This window comes from Glossina fuscipes, unplaced genomic scaffold, assembly GCF_014805625.2.
Source record: "Glossina fuscipes isolate IAEA_lab_2018 unplaced genomic scaffold, Yale_Gfus_2 1, whole genome shotgun sequence".
NCBI lineage: Eukaryota > Metazoa > Arthropoda > Insecta > Diptera > Glossinidae > Glossina > Glossina fuscipes.
This window is the reverse complement of record NW_023998415.1, coordinates 32,859,174-32,875,757: the sequence shown is the minus strand read 5'-3', so window position 1 is coordinate 32,875,757 and position 16,584 is coordinate 32,859,174. Positions and strand designations below refer to the sequence as shown.

At 33.6% G+C, this 16,584-nt stretch overlaps 2 protein-coding genes across 2 annotated transcripts in view; both read right to left on the bottom strand.

The window, feature by feature from the left end:
• Window positions 1-46: 46 nt before the first annotated feature.
• On the bottom strand, window positions 47-9,139 carry LOC119632117. The gene is made up of 3 exons (XM_038024881.1): window positions 8,969-9,139; window positions 3,567-3,650; window positions 47-539 (listed from the first exon to the last, which is right to left on the bottom strand). Exons 1-3 carry the CDS (start codon window positions 9,012-9,014, stop codon window positions 382-384), a joined length of 288 nt encoding a protein of 95 aa, XP_037880809.1. The 5' UTR covers window positions 9,015-9,139; the 3' UTR covers window positions 47-381.
• An 816-nt stretch (window positions 9,140-9,955) lies between these two features.
• LOC119632657 (dynein heavy chain 3, axonemal) overlaps window positions 9,956-16,584 on the bottom strand; it is a 108,988-nt gene continuing 102,359 nt past the window's right edge. The window contains exons 56-62 of the mRNA XM_038025673.1: window positions 15,680-16,162; window positions 15,108-15,287; window positions 14,169-14,328; window positions 13,863-14,077; window positions 13,602-13,799; window positions 10,915-11,125; window positions 9,956-10,279 (exon numbers count right to left, since the gene is read on the bottom strand). Coding sequence (XP_037881601.1) covers window positions 9,959-10,279; window positions 10,915-11,125; window positions 13,602-13,799; window positions 13,863-14,077; window positions 14,169-14,328; window positions 15,108-15,287; window positions 15,680-16,162 — 1,768 coding nt within the window. The 3' untranslated portion in view covers window positions 9,956-9,958. The remainder of the gene's footprint in view (window positions 10,280-10,914; window positions 11,126-13,601; window positions 13,800-13,862; window positions 14,078-14,168; window positions 14,329-15,107; window positions 15,288-15,679; window positions 16,163-16,584) is intronic.

Genomic DNA, 16,584 nt, shown 5'->3' with positions numbered 1-16,584 from the left:
CAGATCTTCCTTATGCAATTTCAATAAGTGAACAAATAGAAAGCAGTTATCAAAGTTAATTCATTTATTCAAATGTAACCAGGACTGACAAGTTCATAAAACATAAAATTAGTTTACATCAAATTACTGGCATGATAATGTTTATATATAGTTTTTAGTTGGGTGAATACAATCAAATAAAAGTATTATTTAAATAATTTGCATATGAAAAAAAAAAAAAAGAAGCGAACAATATTCCCTTACGGCTAAAATCTTACGAAATTCATTTTACTCTTCCTTCTTATCCTTCTCATTTTCTCCATATTCTTATTTTTTTTTACGAATGTGTACGAGTGTGTATGTGTGCTTCTTTTCCACTTTGTGCATTCCATAGTCTTCCGTTTAAATATCATTCGTTGGCGCCGGTGCGTATGTATTCCTTGATTCGACTTCCTTGGTTAATATCACTTTATACATGACCGCATACAAGATAGCGCCGAGTAAAAGTTCACTTATACCAATCAGCAGGACAAGCGACCAACCAGGTATGGCAAGGCCAGCTTACATAGGGAAGCAGAAGCAGTAGCAGTAGCAGTCGCAGAAGCAGAAGCAGAAGCAGAAGCAGAATTGAAATAAAAAATAAGAGCAAATAAAAAGAGAGGTCAATCGATTATTAAGCGTTTCATTAGTTCGAAAAAAAAAAAAACATTTTGTTTTCATGAATTATTTTCATTTGCAATTACTTCTTACACCCAAGACTTCTTCTCATCAACGTTTAAGGTTGAAGGCAAAATTTTTAAAATCAATGATGACCTATTACGTAATGATGTGGTAAACACACGCTTTGCTTTTTAATACTGGAGATGGATTATTTTGTTTTGGCTCTGGTTGAGATAGGAAATTTCTGTTGATGTTGCAGCTGATAAGAGCTGTAACAGATAGACCTGATTATGTCCCTATGTGAAAAGACTAAAGGGAATATTGCAGCAAAACATGAGAATCTTTGTATGCCGAGATTCCATGAACAAAAGAGTTTCCACCCACATCTTATTAGATGGATTATGGTAATCTAGATGTAATTGGATCGCATCCATAATTGGAAGCATGAACATTGGCCTTATGTTGGGTGTGTTCTGAATTGAAGAATACTCGATTGCATAAAGACTGCAATTGAGAGAGTTATTAATTATTCGATACCAATTGTTTTGCCATTACTTTGCGTAAACAACATGTGTAAATCCATCAGTTTAAGCATTAATTAGTTTCATTTACTACATTTTTATTTAATACATAAGCAATTAAGAAAGAAAAAGATTAATCTCAATTATGTTGATCGTTAAATTGAACAAATAAACATTTTATTTTCACATTTAAGTTCATATCAATTATGAGGAGATGTTGTGTTATATTCACCGCACTACACTTGTATCGTCCAATATCGAATGGCGTCGTGCAATTTAGCGCAATGATACAATTATATATAAAGCATTTAAAACATAAGAGAAACCATAAGCGACATTCATCCGACATGCAGTCGTTAGTTAGCACGCTAGTCGCAGTTCAAAAAATTGTTTAAGTTGCACTATTTAGCCATTTGGGCGACTTGAACTCAACGTTTAGTTAGAAGAGGTCGAAAGCGGTCAATCCTCGAACCGTACGTTTTTTTTAACTCATAAGCGTGAAATTACGATGCAGAAGCGGAGATAATTCGCTGCCTTATCCTCTTAGATGTAAATTCGTTTCTTTACAATTTAATTTTCTAAACGAAAGAAATTTCATTTCCCTGGAGAAAATAAACTCTTATATAGTGTTTGCCGATACAAACTATAGGTGGGTACGGCCGAATCCTTATGTAGCATGTTTATTGGATGTACAACTATACAAGCACGGCTCGATTATTTAAGGAACAAATCAACGGGTGTCAAGCCGTGCATAAAAGGCAAATTGAAATAATGTTTGAATAGCAGTGTTTCACTGTGTTCGGTATGTTAAAATTTGGGGGAAATACGGAGCATTCGAGGATAGCGTGATGCTGAAGAGTGAATAAATTTTGAGACTTCGAACCGCAAAAAAACATGGGTGCAAGGCACATTATCCTTAGCGATCGCATGATGATGCTTTGTGTTTGGTACGAATACGATCTAGTATGAGCTATTAAAGTCTGGTAGCACGGCTACTATCAAACGCTAACAACTTGTCGATCTAAATCCGTAACTCTTTTTAAAAACGATCAGAGTTTCAAAATAGTCACGGGAAGTTCGTTGTTTTCCATGAAAATGCAATTTCACATATAGCAAATTCGATACGCGAAACGATAGAAGCACACTTTTTGGAAGTGCTTGCTAGCCAGATCCGGCTCGCTTACCATATTCGGCTTGTTTGCATCGATGCGTTACGTACTTGCTGTGAGAAACATGGTTTGCCAGCGATTTTTGTTGCGGTTGTATTCATAAATTACCCGGAAGATGGGGAAAATGGCTAGCTAGCGACGGATCACACTTTGAATAAAACACTTGTTTTATTATTCTCTTGTGCAGCTATCTGGAACGAAGATCATTTTTAATCCATTGACATATCGTCCATGCATTGCATTGCATATATTTCACACTGTCCTAAGCATATTTCATATTTTTTTACTTCAATCTATTTTAGAAATTATTTTAGTAGTTTTGTGCGTTTTGGCTGATATTCGTACCCGTCACCAGAGAATAGTGGCATGTTCATTTTGTCCAAAGATTTGCAACATTCAGAAGGAAACTTTGGAGATTCCATAAAGTACATATATGTTCTTGATCAGCACTAATGGCTAATGTCCGATGTTCGTCTGTCCGATTATTCGTCTGTCGATTATTCGGTGTCGAAAATGAGCCGAAAGGATTCAAGGACATGCCTAGAATGCATCACAAACTGAGAAACCTGTGTGTGTGTGTGTGTGTGTGTGTTTACGCTCGCTATTCATAAGCTACGACAGAAACGCGATAAAAATTTTGATTTATATTCTGTGAAAGCGGGAAAAATGCGCCACTAATGCCCATTACTATGGAAATATTTAGTTTTCGTTTTTTTTTTTTTTTGCATTTTCCATTTGTCCTTTTTAAGGTAAACACGGTGAGTATGAGGTCGGTGATGAGATTCAGTCATAGTGGTACATAATTTTCTTTGTTTGTTAAGCTTGATTTGTGAGAGTGATAAGAAAAAGTTTTAGACTAAGTTAGACGAAAGCAAGACGAAATTTTAAAATCGTTTATGTGAACTGAAATCACGCACAAGCATAACTTGCTTGAGAAAACAATATATCACATGTACTCTACGTGTTCTCATATTCGGCGATCTAAACAAATGTGATTTTTCTATGTTTCAATCCACTTGAAAAATTTGCAGTTAATGAGAAAATAACACAATTTATAATTTCCAAAGTATTGAATATGAGAACTCTACACGTTGCCGGTGTAGTTGATTTCCATTAACTTAAAGAATAAATTCTTATTTGAAACATCTCTTCTTCTTAAACGATTATTATTTGCATTTAATGGAGCTTTGGTCATATCTCTGCGGAATTTGAGGCACGATGTGTAAACAATACTTACTGAAGTATCTGCGTGTTAGTGTGCGACGGCCACGTAATACGCGCCGTAGACCCTCCGTTTCTTGAGTGCAACAGGTAAATACAACTATGAAAATGAGAGAATGAGAAAAAAAAAAAAATAAAAAAATAATAATAATAATAATAATAAATAAATAAATAAATAAATTTATATGTATAAATGTACGTATAAAGGTACATATTATTGTATAGAGAGCAGCACCACAGGAAAATTTAATAAAGTAAATGTTCTAAAATAAAAGGATAGAATAAAAAAGGAGAAGAGAACCAACAAGTTTTTCCTTAATGATGTTTAAATAATTGTTGGCTAGTTATGCTCTATTATAGCTGGATGTGCGGGGTCGTTGGTATCTATAGAAATAATTGTACAATAGCGAAAAAATATATTTACACACGATCCTGTGTGCGTTTATGTAGGTACTCACGTGTATGTTCTTGAAAGCCTTAATTAATCACAACTTAATTAGTGGCATATGTGTGTGCATAAGCCATTAAAAAAAAAAAAAAAAAAAAAAAAAAAAAACAAGTAATAATAATACCAAGGTATAGCGGAAAAACAAGTGGAGAATGAGCAAAAAGTACGCGATAAAAAACAGAAGAGAATACCTTGGACAGTCAATTCCCTTTCACTTTGTACCCTACTTCATACGATAATACAAATTCTAAACACTTTCATTAAGTCCTGCGATGCATTCGTTTAACAGCAATCATACATAAGCTAGTTGATAAGCTGAGCAAATTGTTGGCTTGTTAAACCGATCTATCTATGATTTCAAAAATTTTCTCATACGTATTTTCAAATGCGACGCACGAATTGACAAATTTAGTTTGTCATCTTTTTTCATAGCATTGACGAATTGCTAAATATGTGTTTTCAACTCATGGTTATAATAAAGCCTCATGGGAATTTGTTTCGTAAGTTGATGGTTTGCTTTATTACATAATGTTTGGCTTCACATCTTTTCAAACTTATGCTCAGTGTTTTCCAGCGGAAGCAGAACCAACGAACAACATGGAAATATATGGGAACGTTATGAGTATATTTACCGGCAGGGCCTTAGGTCAATCAACTTTCAACATAGTAAAAGCGAAAAATTCTAAATCAATTGTAAAGACTCTATGGCTCTATGTTTCTCTTAGTTATTTATTTTCACCTCTTCTCATAGAGCAGGCAAAAGAATATTTTAACGTTAATTTTTGAATTGTGTTAATTGTTCGAGTTTTTCGTCGAGAGTCGTCTATCCGCCAATGAGCATTTTACAGCTAAAATTCGCTAACAAGTTTCCCGAAAAGTCTCGAATGCCGACCAAAGTATAGAATTCAATTTTCAAAATAGTTAATTACGCTCGGCTATGTGTTGAATACAACCAAAAACTTATATCAGTCTCAGCGGTGAATGCGGCAATTGCGTGATGATTATCCACGTACTCTATTACGCCGAATGTTTTAAAAAAATTAATTAACGTTTTCTTTTAATAAAATTAATTTTTCTTTTTTTTTTTTGAGATATCTATTCACTCAATTTTCTGAATTCACACAATTCCTAATGCTTCCTTTGGTTATTCCAGCAAAGCTATAAAATGTCGAGGAAACTCATTAAATTTTATTTACGTTTAGAAAAAACAAAAAAAAAAAAAACATTTATAGATGAATTAGTATTTATTTCACCAAAAACACATACTTCAAGCTAAGAAATTTATTTTGTTGGGATAATTAAATTACTACTGTGTACAACAAGTACGACCAATTAAATTTTATCTCTTTTAATTCTACTCATTATATCTACTCATTCATGGATATTATACACCAACGTGGCAACGTTGTTTTCATCCCTGAACAGTTGCTATCGTCGACTTCCGAAATGGCCTTCAAAGCTTTCTTCGATTCAGCTTGCATTTCTTCAATCGAGTCAAAACCATGTCCCCGGAGTAGTCTTTTGAATTTAGGAAACAGCCACAAGTCACATGGATGGACTGGATAGATTGTGGACCGAATGGGTTGAACTTTTAACGAGATGGTCTCGACGAACTAATGCAGTTTGAGGTGGCGTTTTTAGGATGATGCAAAAACCAAGAATTGTCGTCTTGTCGTCCACAATTCTGGCCTCCTTTTGCGGATAGCTTCACGTAGACGGCGAATAAAATTTAAATAATATTCTTTGTTCACAGGATTTCATAGTGCACAACATTACGATAATCGAAGAAAGCTGTCAACATAACCGTGGCTTTTCAGCAATTTTGGTCAGGTTTTTTCGTACTTAGCTCGCCTTTCGCTTAATCGCTTTGAAAGCAAATTTTTATTTTTTTTTATCCCTTCTAATCTATAAGTCCAAATGATAAATACTTTATGAATTGTGGGCGTGTCAATTAGCTAATGTTTTTATATTGACTTTTTAGATGTCCATAGGAAATATTTGTATCGGGCTTTGAGTGAATATACCTTAGACGTTCGTCGTTACAAACTTTTGCCAATTATAATCGAGTTTGTCAGCGTATAACGGTAAGTTTCTCACTTCTCGAATGCAAATTGTCATAGAAAGTATTTGTTGACTCTATCGAGAGTAGAGGCGTTTCGACGCCATCAAGAAGTGACAACCAGATTGACAATCGAACCGATAGACCTGGCGCCATGACGACAGCGATTTAACGTTGGCCAAGAATGTATATATATCGCGGATTCTCTGATAAGTACGTTTGTCTATTGCGAATAGTGCAACAATTCTAATAAATTCCCCTTCTTCGGATATGGTTATACGAAAGAAAACAAGAATCCGAACTGTGTACGCATTCAACCGCATACTTGATTCCCATCGGTTTAGGTGAATATAAGATTAAAATTTTATGTAACTACAAACAGGACTTTGTTGTTTGCTTGGACTTTAGCTTGTGACATATTTATATCGACCATACAGTGCCGGAAATGGCTGCTCCTGATAAGCGCGAAAAACAGAGACGTCCTACTTGAAGACTTAGCAGTCAAAGACTTTGTTTTTGAGTAATGAATAGTTTTTCTTAGAGTCATATGTTTAAGATCCGCGTAAATGCGGAAATGATTAATTACTCGTCTTTCGTCAGAATTGAATTTTGTCCACCAGCTATGGCGTGTGCTAATTGGAAATTCTAAGTATTGGGTATAGTTGACCTGAAATTCGATTGTTGATTAAAAGAGGTGAAAATGTTGAATTGTTGAAAATGAAATCCGCTGAAATGATAAACTTAAGCTATTTGTGTAAAATGTAAGAGAATCCGGTTTGCAGAATTTAATCAGCAAACAACAAACAATTGTGAAACTTTGATCTTAGTGTGTACGATATTGAATGGATAAACTCACTGATGCATACAACTGAACCGATCTGGATTTAGTTAATAAGTTAAAGGAAATTATTAAATTATTTCTGGCCATAATAGGAGAAGCAATGATTGTACAGCTCAGTCTGCAATTCTGCATTTTAAGCATGTCATGTACACCAATCTAATACTGGCTCGTTGATTACATGTATAAAAATATTGCTTATATATATGTATATATATATATTGCTTAATTAACATTTTTATGGTAATATTTGCAATTCATAATATTTGCTATGCATTAAATTGTACGGAGACATACATGTTGATGAATTTTTTTTTTTTTATTATATGCTCTGCGTTATGTGCTCTGCGCTGTATGTCGAACATGAATACATTTATACAATTGTATACAACACATGTTTACTCTTTAACTGGTACATACATACATATTTATATTTAAGTACATGCATAAAAATGGTTTTTATAAAACAAAAATATTTCGCATTTTAATATTTTCCAAAAAATAAACCAAAAATTTTAGTGTTTTACTATGAATTGTCCGTAAATAAATCGTGTTCATGCATATATGCTTTCATATCGAGCCGAGGCTCGTTCAAGAAATGTTTTGCAAAAATTGGTATATTTTTACGCTATTCGCATGTGATCTAAGCAGAAGTCTACTGCAAAAATATCTGCTTTATATTTATAAAATTCCCTCTTGTGGAATAATAATGCAAGAAGAAGAAATCTCAGCTATATGTTCAAGTAACTGAAATTTGATTTGTTTATAAGAAGAACTTCAAGTTAAATGGTTTAGATTGCGCGCTTGGCACTGGCCTGAAAAGCATTGATCTTTTTGATGAATCTACATAAACATCATGGCACGGAGCCTGAAATCCATTGAAAATGTACGAAATCTTCTCTCTTTCTGCACTAATTGCACAATCTTCGCAATGAAAGCCATCGCTACCCCTCTTGCTTTGCTACGAACCTTGCTCTTAAAAATACACCCACTGTTAGTCTGTTTGTGTTAAAAGCTGTAGAGAATCTCTTGACTAGCAGCTAGAATTAAGGAATACCACTCCAATATACGGTCACATCGGCAAGACAAGATTATGAAAGCGTATTCGCAATACTATTATTAGTATTACTCTTCTGCGAACCTTCTCCTATCTCTTTCGTCATATCGAACTAGTATTGACGCAATAAAAATCAAAACATATATGAGAATACACCTTAGCCATAGCATTGCAACACACGAATGGATTCCTTAGATGTCCTCCCTTCTCCAATCTCAACCAAAACTATAATAATAACAAGTGATACATAAAGAATAAGTAAAAAAGTGTAACTTGCAACTTATGGCAAAATACTAAAAAGAAAATCTTTAACCTCAAAGTTAAAGTTAAATGTAAAAAACTGCTGATTAACCAACTGTTACGTTACGTTAAATGTTGGTGTGCATGCAAGGGCTCGTAAGAAATATTGTGCCGCCTTTTATTAAATCAATATTTCTTATATAGCTCTTCATCTATTCGGTGAGCTTATTTATAGGAGGATCAAATGCAATTAAAGTTTGACAAAATTGCTCAGACAAGCATTTGTTTTATATTCTATCTATCTATCATATCCTTATCTAATGTTGTGCGATTTATTTCCACGTAAAATTCTTCATTATGATGATTCACTTACTTATGAATGCAATTCAGAACAGATAGTGAGTATATCTTATCAGAGAGAGAGAGAAAGAGAAAGAGAGAGAGAGAGAGAGAGAGAGAGAGAGAGAGAGAGAGAGAGAGATAGAGATAAAAGAACATTTATTGAAAACACAACTACGTAGTCAAAAGGCATATCACGAACTGTGTTGAATAGTTGGGAGACCACACTATAAAGAAATGAACCTACAATGTGTACTTTTTTTGTTTTGTTTTTTTTTTGTTTTTTTTTTGTTTTTTTAAGTTAGTTTTAACAGTTGAAACATATACACACTCTTGTGCACTTTTAAGCAAATCGTCACTTGCACGCTGCAATCGCACAATATATGTACAATGCATGCATATAGACGACTATACATATTTCTTTTTTAACAACTTACTTAAGAATATCATAAAATATGTGATATTTTTTTTCACTGCAAACATTTTAAATATTTAAGGTTCGTTTGTATTGTGTAATGTTAAAAACTTGTAAATTGTATTTTAATTTTTTTTTTTTTTTTGTTACTGAACACGTTTAAGGTTGTAATTCTACTAAAGTGGAATTGAGTAAAAAAAAAAAAAATGTTTGAAGAAAAAAAATAAGTGAATAAATGAAAGGGTAAAAAGCATTGTTATCATAGGTAGTATCACATAGAGATAAGATAAAATCGGTCAATTTACCGCAGCGCGAATGTGTACACTTGAGAGCAAATCTTACGCCGAATCTCAGAGCTCCACTACATCAAAATGATGCATTACAAAACTATTGATTAAGATTAATTCACTTAAAATTAATGATAAATAAATATTTTGCTTTTATCGTTTTTTTTTTTTCTTTTTTTTTTGGTGGGGGGGGGATTTGGGGTGCATCGAGACAAATTTGCCGCCAAATCATATTAACAATTTTGATGACCTTTTTCCATTTGAAAAGGAATCGCACAAAACGATAAGTGATTAGACAAACGGGGTTAAATTGCATCAGTATCTCTCACTAATCACTTACGTGCAAGCAGAGTTTTTGCCAAATTTCTATAATATTTGCAAAAGTTATTATAAAATAATCATACTCGTCGCTTTCAGCGATGAGCGATGTGTGTAAAAAACTCATTACTGTACGTTTAATTTGGGTAATATACGTATATTAATTAAGCAGACCTTTTAATTATGTTGATTTTTCATTTAAATAATTGTGCAAAAACGTTTATTTTTTTATATTTTTATGAATTTAAAGTAAATTGTTGGATATAAAATAAATATTGTCGAAGTTATTTGAAAAATTCCAAAATATATATATATATATATATATATATAAAATTTGTACAATTTAGAAAAAGTAAATCGGTCTCTGGACAAGGAGATGAAGAACGAAATGTAAGCCTAAACCGAAATTAATCATCCAATTGGCATAGGGAAGCGGCGCCACGATTAATCCAATGCATTTGAGTTTTCGTGCAAGGTATGTCCATGTACATGACAAAATTGGTTGAATGTCCTGTCGTGGAGAGAATGCCGCGACGCTCGCTTGTTTTGTAAACGGGGCACTCGTAGATATTGCGACCATCTTTGGTAGTCAAGACTTTCGGTCCATCCAATGTTATTAAAGCTGGTATTAGCAAAGTAACTGGTATGGTATCGAATAATATTTTCTGATATGATTCGTCAATACATTGTACACTACGATTCCAGCGGCAACCTTCCAAAAAAAGACCCTACAAATAAAGAATTTTTAACAAAAAAACAAAAAAAAAAAAAAAACCGAATATGATAAAAATTTTTTGAATTTCATCAAAAATACGGCAAAAATATTTCGTTATGCATATCGATCAATTTTTCACGATATTCATTTGCTAAAGTAACTTACTTGATAAGCTTTTATATCGTCATTTTCTAGTTGTTTGGTCTGAGAGCGAGTTAAGCAGCGGTAAATAAAAATGTCATGTCATGTTATGTATATGATAAGCATATATTTATATTTTTTCCTATTTATATAAGAAATTAAAAAGTATTGCGCTTATGCTTACTACATAAGGTGAAGAGAAGCAATTAGTCTCAAAAGTATTAAGCCTTTTAGATTTAATTATTTATATAATACTTTAAGAGAAGGTGTCCAGCCTATCTTTAAAAACTAAAAAAAAAAAAAAAAAAATAATTGATGACTAATATAAGCAAGTTTATGACTTTTAAGATTTCAATTTCAAGATATAGTCAGGTAAATAAATTAGTGGAGAGACATAATTTAAACAATCAATTAAATATATGGGAATGAACTATAAATATTGTGAACTTAAAATACATAAGCGAAATTATTTCGTTTCATTTGAATATATTTGATATAAATACTTACTCTTATGTAGGCGCCCAACTTAGCTGGATGGTCGGTTTCCACTTCGAATTTAGTTATCTCAAAATCGATTTTAATCATATCGATTTGAAAGCGATTTCGTCGCGAATAATTTTGTAACACTCCCGTCATAAATGACTGTGTAAAGTAGAAGCCAGACATCCAATAAACATTCGGTTCGCCATTATTTATCCAATTTTGAAAGAAATCCAATCTTTAAAAAGAAAAACGTATCCAATCTTTAGAAGAATGATTGCTTAGGTCAACTGAAGAAGACAAATGCAAGAAAGCAGTTATAACGAACGATATGTGAAAACAAGGCAAAGAAAAGATGCATCCATAAGATATATCGTATCCTAAACTGCATTATGTAAATACATAAATTTGAAATCCGAACCGTAGAAACTGAAGACCATATGAACACATATTATGTCTTATATACGAGGGTAGAAATTTTTTTTTTTTTTTTTTTTTTGTCAACTTGACACGAAAATCTTAGTGAGCAGACAAATTTTATTAAATGTTGAAAATGTTTATTAAATGTTGAGCTTGGCGAGTGTTATAGGGAATAGTTTGACGCTAAGTCTCTTCTTCTAGCTAAAAATATTAAAGTTTCAATCGTGATTTTAGTAAGCGGATAAGTTGACGGACCGAAGCAAAAGTATGGTGTTTTATTTGAGTTAATCAACGCCAATATAATGAATGAATTTTTAATTTGCTATAACACGAATCCTTCCTTCTCATCTCGGAAGAAATACTGTTAAGAAAAATTTCTATGTACATGTATATAGCTCCAAAAGATATTACTGGTCCAGTAGTAGACAGTAATACATGCACGATTCAAAAACCAATGGGGTCTCCCTACTAAAACTATCTGCACATACAACTCCGACAAATCTCGACCGCTTAATATTGCTATGCGGGCGCTGGTTGCAGTCGATGGTCTTCGTTTGATGGAATATTGATGGACCATACCACTGGCTTCCACTTTATCTTCTCTGCACCGATTACTTCTCCAACCGGCGCAATTCGTGCACTATCTTTGCCAGAAAGTTGTTCGTGGTTCTTTCGCATCCTTGGCGTCTTACCTCTGTGCTTCCTTTCGCAGATGCGTCTCACCTCATCGGCCAGGATCGAATCGGTAAAAGCCAAGGTTGCCTCTGTCGGTATGGTGCGGAATCCGCATACCTGTCTGAGTGCGCCAGTATTGTATACCGACCCCATTTTCTCGCCTCATTTTCCTAAAAGTTGAACAGCGCGTCAAGCCACAGAACCAACGTTGGCGAAATAAGTGCATATCTATGTGGAAAAGTGACTACAAATTGGAGTTTCAGAATTGAATTTTTACAAAAGCCCAGAAACGGGCATTTACCGGCAATCATTTTATAAATAAGAAAACTCATAACGAATGTCCAAAGAAATCTTGTTGATATCTTCTACCGTTTTATGATTATTACAAATTAAAAAAAAAAACTTCAGGCATCTGTTCGCTCTCTCTCTCTCTCAGGCCGTAGCCACACACCAGGTGTCAGGTATAACTTTTAATCTTTTACAATGAGATTAGGTGGAGAATTGTATTAGGCGAAATTGTGTAGGATATTTAGTAGTCTGCCTTGCTCGACTAAAACGTGTCAAGTTGTTTGCTTTATTCCCCATTTTATTTCTTTTGAGGTTATGTGCACATTATTTTACACGGTCTGAATTTTATTTAAGCGTATTTTGTTTTTAATGTAATTTAATTCTTTTTTATGCCATTTTATAGATATAAATTTTATCATAAATGCTTTACATATGCATATGCAACTCTCGTTAATTTATTTGATATATTTTTAGTGGAGAAAATCGAATTAAAATACTGAATATGTGTTGCTTTTTATTCATCAGAGAGGTGCGAACGTATATTAATGTTGTTATTGCCTTTAGAGATCCTTTTAGGCATGTTGTCGTATCTATTTTGCCAATAAATTTTCTCTCTCTGAAGCATTAAAGTTAAAACGCAATATCAACTGAAACGTGGCACTAATTCAATGTGCGAAACAGTGCCTTTGTCCCAATAATAATCTCAAAAATCACCTTTTTCCAAGAACTGCTTAATATAATAAGGGATTAATTTATTATCTGCGATTTTTGTTTGCATTGTCTTTCCGTAAATTAATTTTACAAATTTTAACCCACAACGTGCCTTAAGCGTTTTCCTATAACTTTTTTGTTCTGAGATCTGTTTCACTCTAATTAGATTAACTTGCGGCGCAAAAGGTTAGATTAGGACTAGATTTTCCGTAATCTCTTCTCGATTTTTAGTTATATGGCGATTAACAAAACAAATAAATCTATCAATTGTTACATAAAACCGTCGCCAAACATTGCTCGGCAGGAATCGTAATAACAATAAAAACGTATAAATTCGTTTCTTTAATTTTTCTGAGACTTTTCATTATCAGCATCTCTTGGTTATATTGAAGGTAATCAAAAAAGGATAATATATATATATATATATTCAGCGAGGAAAATTAAGACTTACATAAAATTTTTTATACACTTTTCTATGTGACATAAAAACGTTGTCGTGAAAATGCAGATAGATAGTAGTTTGCATAGAACGGATTTACATATCTGACTGCGGATTATCAAGTTTCAGTCGCGTTGAAATATATGGTAAAAAGATTATAACCGTGAAGATGATATCTTACCGTGCGAGGAAATCGTTCACATAACTTCCCAAAGGTTTTAAAGATGGATAGCTTTTCTTTAGCCAATCGGCTGGTAGTTTGCCAACAACCATCGATTTGTGCGTTCTTTCTAATTCTGGAATCATGGCGATTTGACCTTGTATGGCCTTCATTACGTTAACTAAACTCTTGCGTATATAATCCAGAAGCCGATTAAATCTAAAATTTTGTAAAAATTATTTTTAATGAGTGTAATGAGAACACGAATGGACTCATTTCCACCTAATTAATTCCTGCCTTAAAACCGTGTTCATTGAATTTGTATATATAACTGGATACTTTTGCGACACTTCAGCCAAGTCAAAAACTTCCGGCATCCGAGCCAAAATATCCTTGCATATCTGAAAGACTGGATCTACTTTGACTCCCTCGGCAGCACCCGAAGCTTTGGCGGAAGCCATTAACTCTGTTTGCGTTTTTAAAACTCCTTGGATTAGCTATAATTCAATGAGAAGAAAAAAAAAAAAAGGGTAAAATACTTAACAAAATGCACTTGCATTCTAAAGAGAACATTAGAGGTAAGCTTACGCTGTTGGTTTCTTTGTTATTGCGATTGATGTCAGCGTTCTCATGTAAGCCATACACTTCCGGATGTGGACTTAATGGAAACTCGGCTATATATTCCAAAGCATTGGTCCGTGTAGGGTTCTGTGGCACTCTATACTCGCCCGATTGCGATAAGGCATAACTAATGGATTGCGAAGCACAGTAGAAGTGCAAGTTAAATGATATGTGATATTATGTACGTAACACAATACCCACACAATATGTGTATCAAAATCTTTTCACATTTTGTCATACAAATATCGGTAGTATCGTTCAGGCTTTAAGGTGACGCTTAATTTTTTAGTTTTATCAAAAAAAAAAAAAAAAAAAAAAAATAAATAAATAAATAACCTCTTAATACAGAGGTTTTCGATATTTGCTCTTGTAAGCACTGCGAAGTTTGAGCTCACTTTTTTGCGGTCTTAAACATTTTTAGAAGTGGATGGTGAATGGTCGGACGTATGGACAGCCGTTTCAAACACGGTACATAGTCTTACGGTAATTGGGATTTTTTTTTTTTTTTATTTCTTACAAACCAAATGAGAAATGTTGATTAGTGCACGTTTTGGGCAACCTTCCAACACATTCAAGGCAGCGAAGTGAAGAAAAGCTAGAAACGAGCCAACTTCCAAAGATTAATACTTAAGAATGTTTAAAGCAGTTTTCTTATAAATTATTAATTAATTTCTCGGTTCGTATGCGTTCCGATGACACTAGGCGGAAATATTTTTCGCGTAAGAAATACAAGCAAGTACTTTACGTTGTTTAATGCGAGGAGACACATATTTATAGCTTTGTAAAATAATTTTTTTTTTTTTTTGTTTTTTTTTTTGGAAATCTTTGTGCGAAGCTATCAATATATGGATGTGTGTCCGTTGTAATTTGGCGTAATGATAACGATTCTGGTGATAATGTACTTACTTCTCAACCTCAATGGTATTAGGGTTGTAGAGCATATTCAATAACGATAAGATTAAGCGACGATCTTTGTCATCTGTAACGCGGCCACCGTAGTTACATTCGCCAGTAAGATATACATGACCACGAAAAGGTATTGTATGACTTTGGCTTATAAACATTTTCAACTGTAGCAATGAAATTCTGTTGAATGAAGAAGAAAAAAATAAAGAACACATATGAGGGAAAAAAAATGGGAAAAAAACGAAAAAAAAAAAAAAAACTGAATCAACATATAAATAAAAATCTCCACAAAAAACCCCAAAAATCCAAAAAAAAAAAAAAAAATAACGAAAAGAAAAAACTAAAAATTATAAATATGGTAACGTGTATAAGAGCAAAAAACTTTTAACGAACTACCTCAAAGTAAAAATTTAAAAGCTGCTGGCTATACGTGTAATAGTATTGAGAAGCGAAATATTTGTATGGATATTTTATTCAAGCGCATGGGTGGGTACGTGCATGTAAATAAAAATATATTTGTGTATAAGGATTTGGCGGAGAGGGGGGGGGGGGGGGGGGTGGTGGGAGCTTACTTTAAATCCGCTTCACTAAATTCATACGGTATGTTCCAACCCAATGGTCCGAATTCACGTCGCTCTTGCACAACCGCATGAAAGAAGACTAACGCAAAGACACCGCGCAACCAGCATTTATTGGCCGATTCCATAAATATGAATGCATTGGTAAAGAATTTATCGCGCACCAACGGATCCGAATTAAATGATCTTTGCATATTGGCTTTAAGACCTTTTGGCGGTTCATTTGTCATTTTAACTGAGTTCTGCAATACTGACACCGGAAACACTGAACTCGGATATGAAGTACACCATAAACGGTAATCGGCATGTGCCATCTCCGCTAATGACGTATCACTGCAAATGCGCTCCAGTTCGCCCATCCAACTAACGGCTACGTGACAATTTTGCAAAACAACCCATTGACCGTAACGATTGGCTTCTAGTATCATTTTTTCTGCGCGCGGTCCTTGACCTTGACCCAATGATATAGTTTTGGTCCTTTTCAATCGACATTTCAATTGATAGATGGCCAATAAGAGAGAAAGAAAAGAAAAGCAAAGGTGAAAGATACAAATGAAATCATACAAAAAACAAAGAAATAACTGTAGATGTTGTACGTGTATCGGGAAGTTTCTCTAGCAATTTTTCCAAAAATTTTCCGAAACTTTCCAAAGGTAAGTTGCGTATTTCAAAAATAGGTAAAATGGCGAATTACACACACAACCGATTAAAAAGAACGGTAACTTATGTTGCTATAATATGCACAAGAAGTATATATACTCGCATTAGATCTCTGATGGATGTTTTTGATTTGTACCGAGTCATTAAATCAATACGTTTCCTATCCTTTCATGTCAAATAGATCGATAGATAGATATTTGTAAGGTGCAAACATCTTTCGTATATAATGCAAGTCTTTC

Coding starts and splice junctions, on each gene's coding strand:
- LOC119632117 (XM_038024881.1), bottom strand. CDS start 9,014: ATGTTTGCAGTGAAAAAAAATATCACATATTTTATGATATTCTTAA. Junction 3,651..8,968: donor ATATTTTATGATATTCTTAA/GTAAGTTGTTAA, acceptor TCATTTTCATAG/TTGTATTTACCTGTTGCACT. Junction 540..3,566: donor ACTAACACGCAGATACTTCA/GTAAGTATTGTT, acceptor TCCCTATGTAAG/CTGGCCTTGCCATACCTGGT.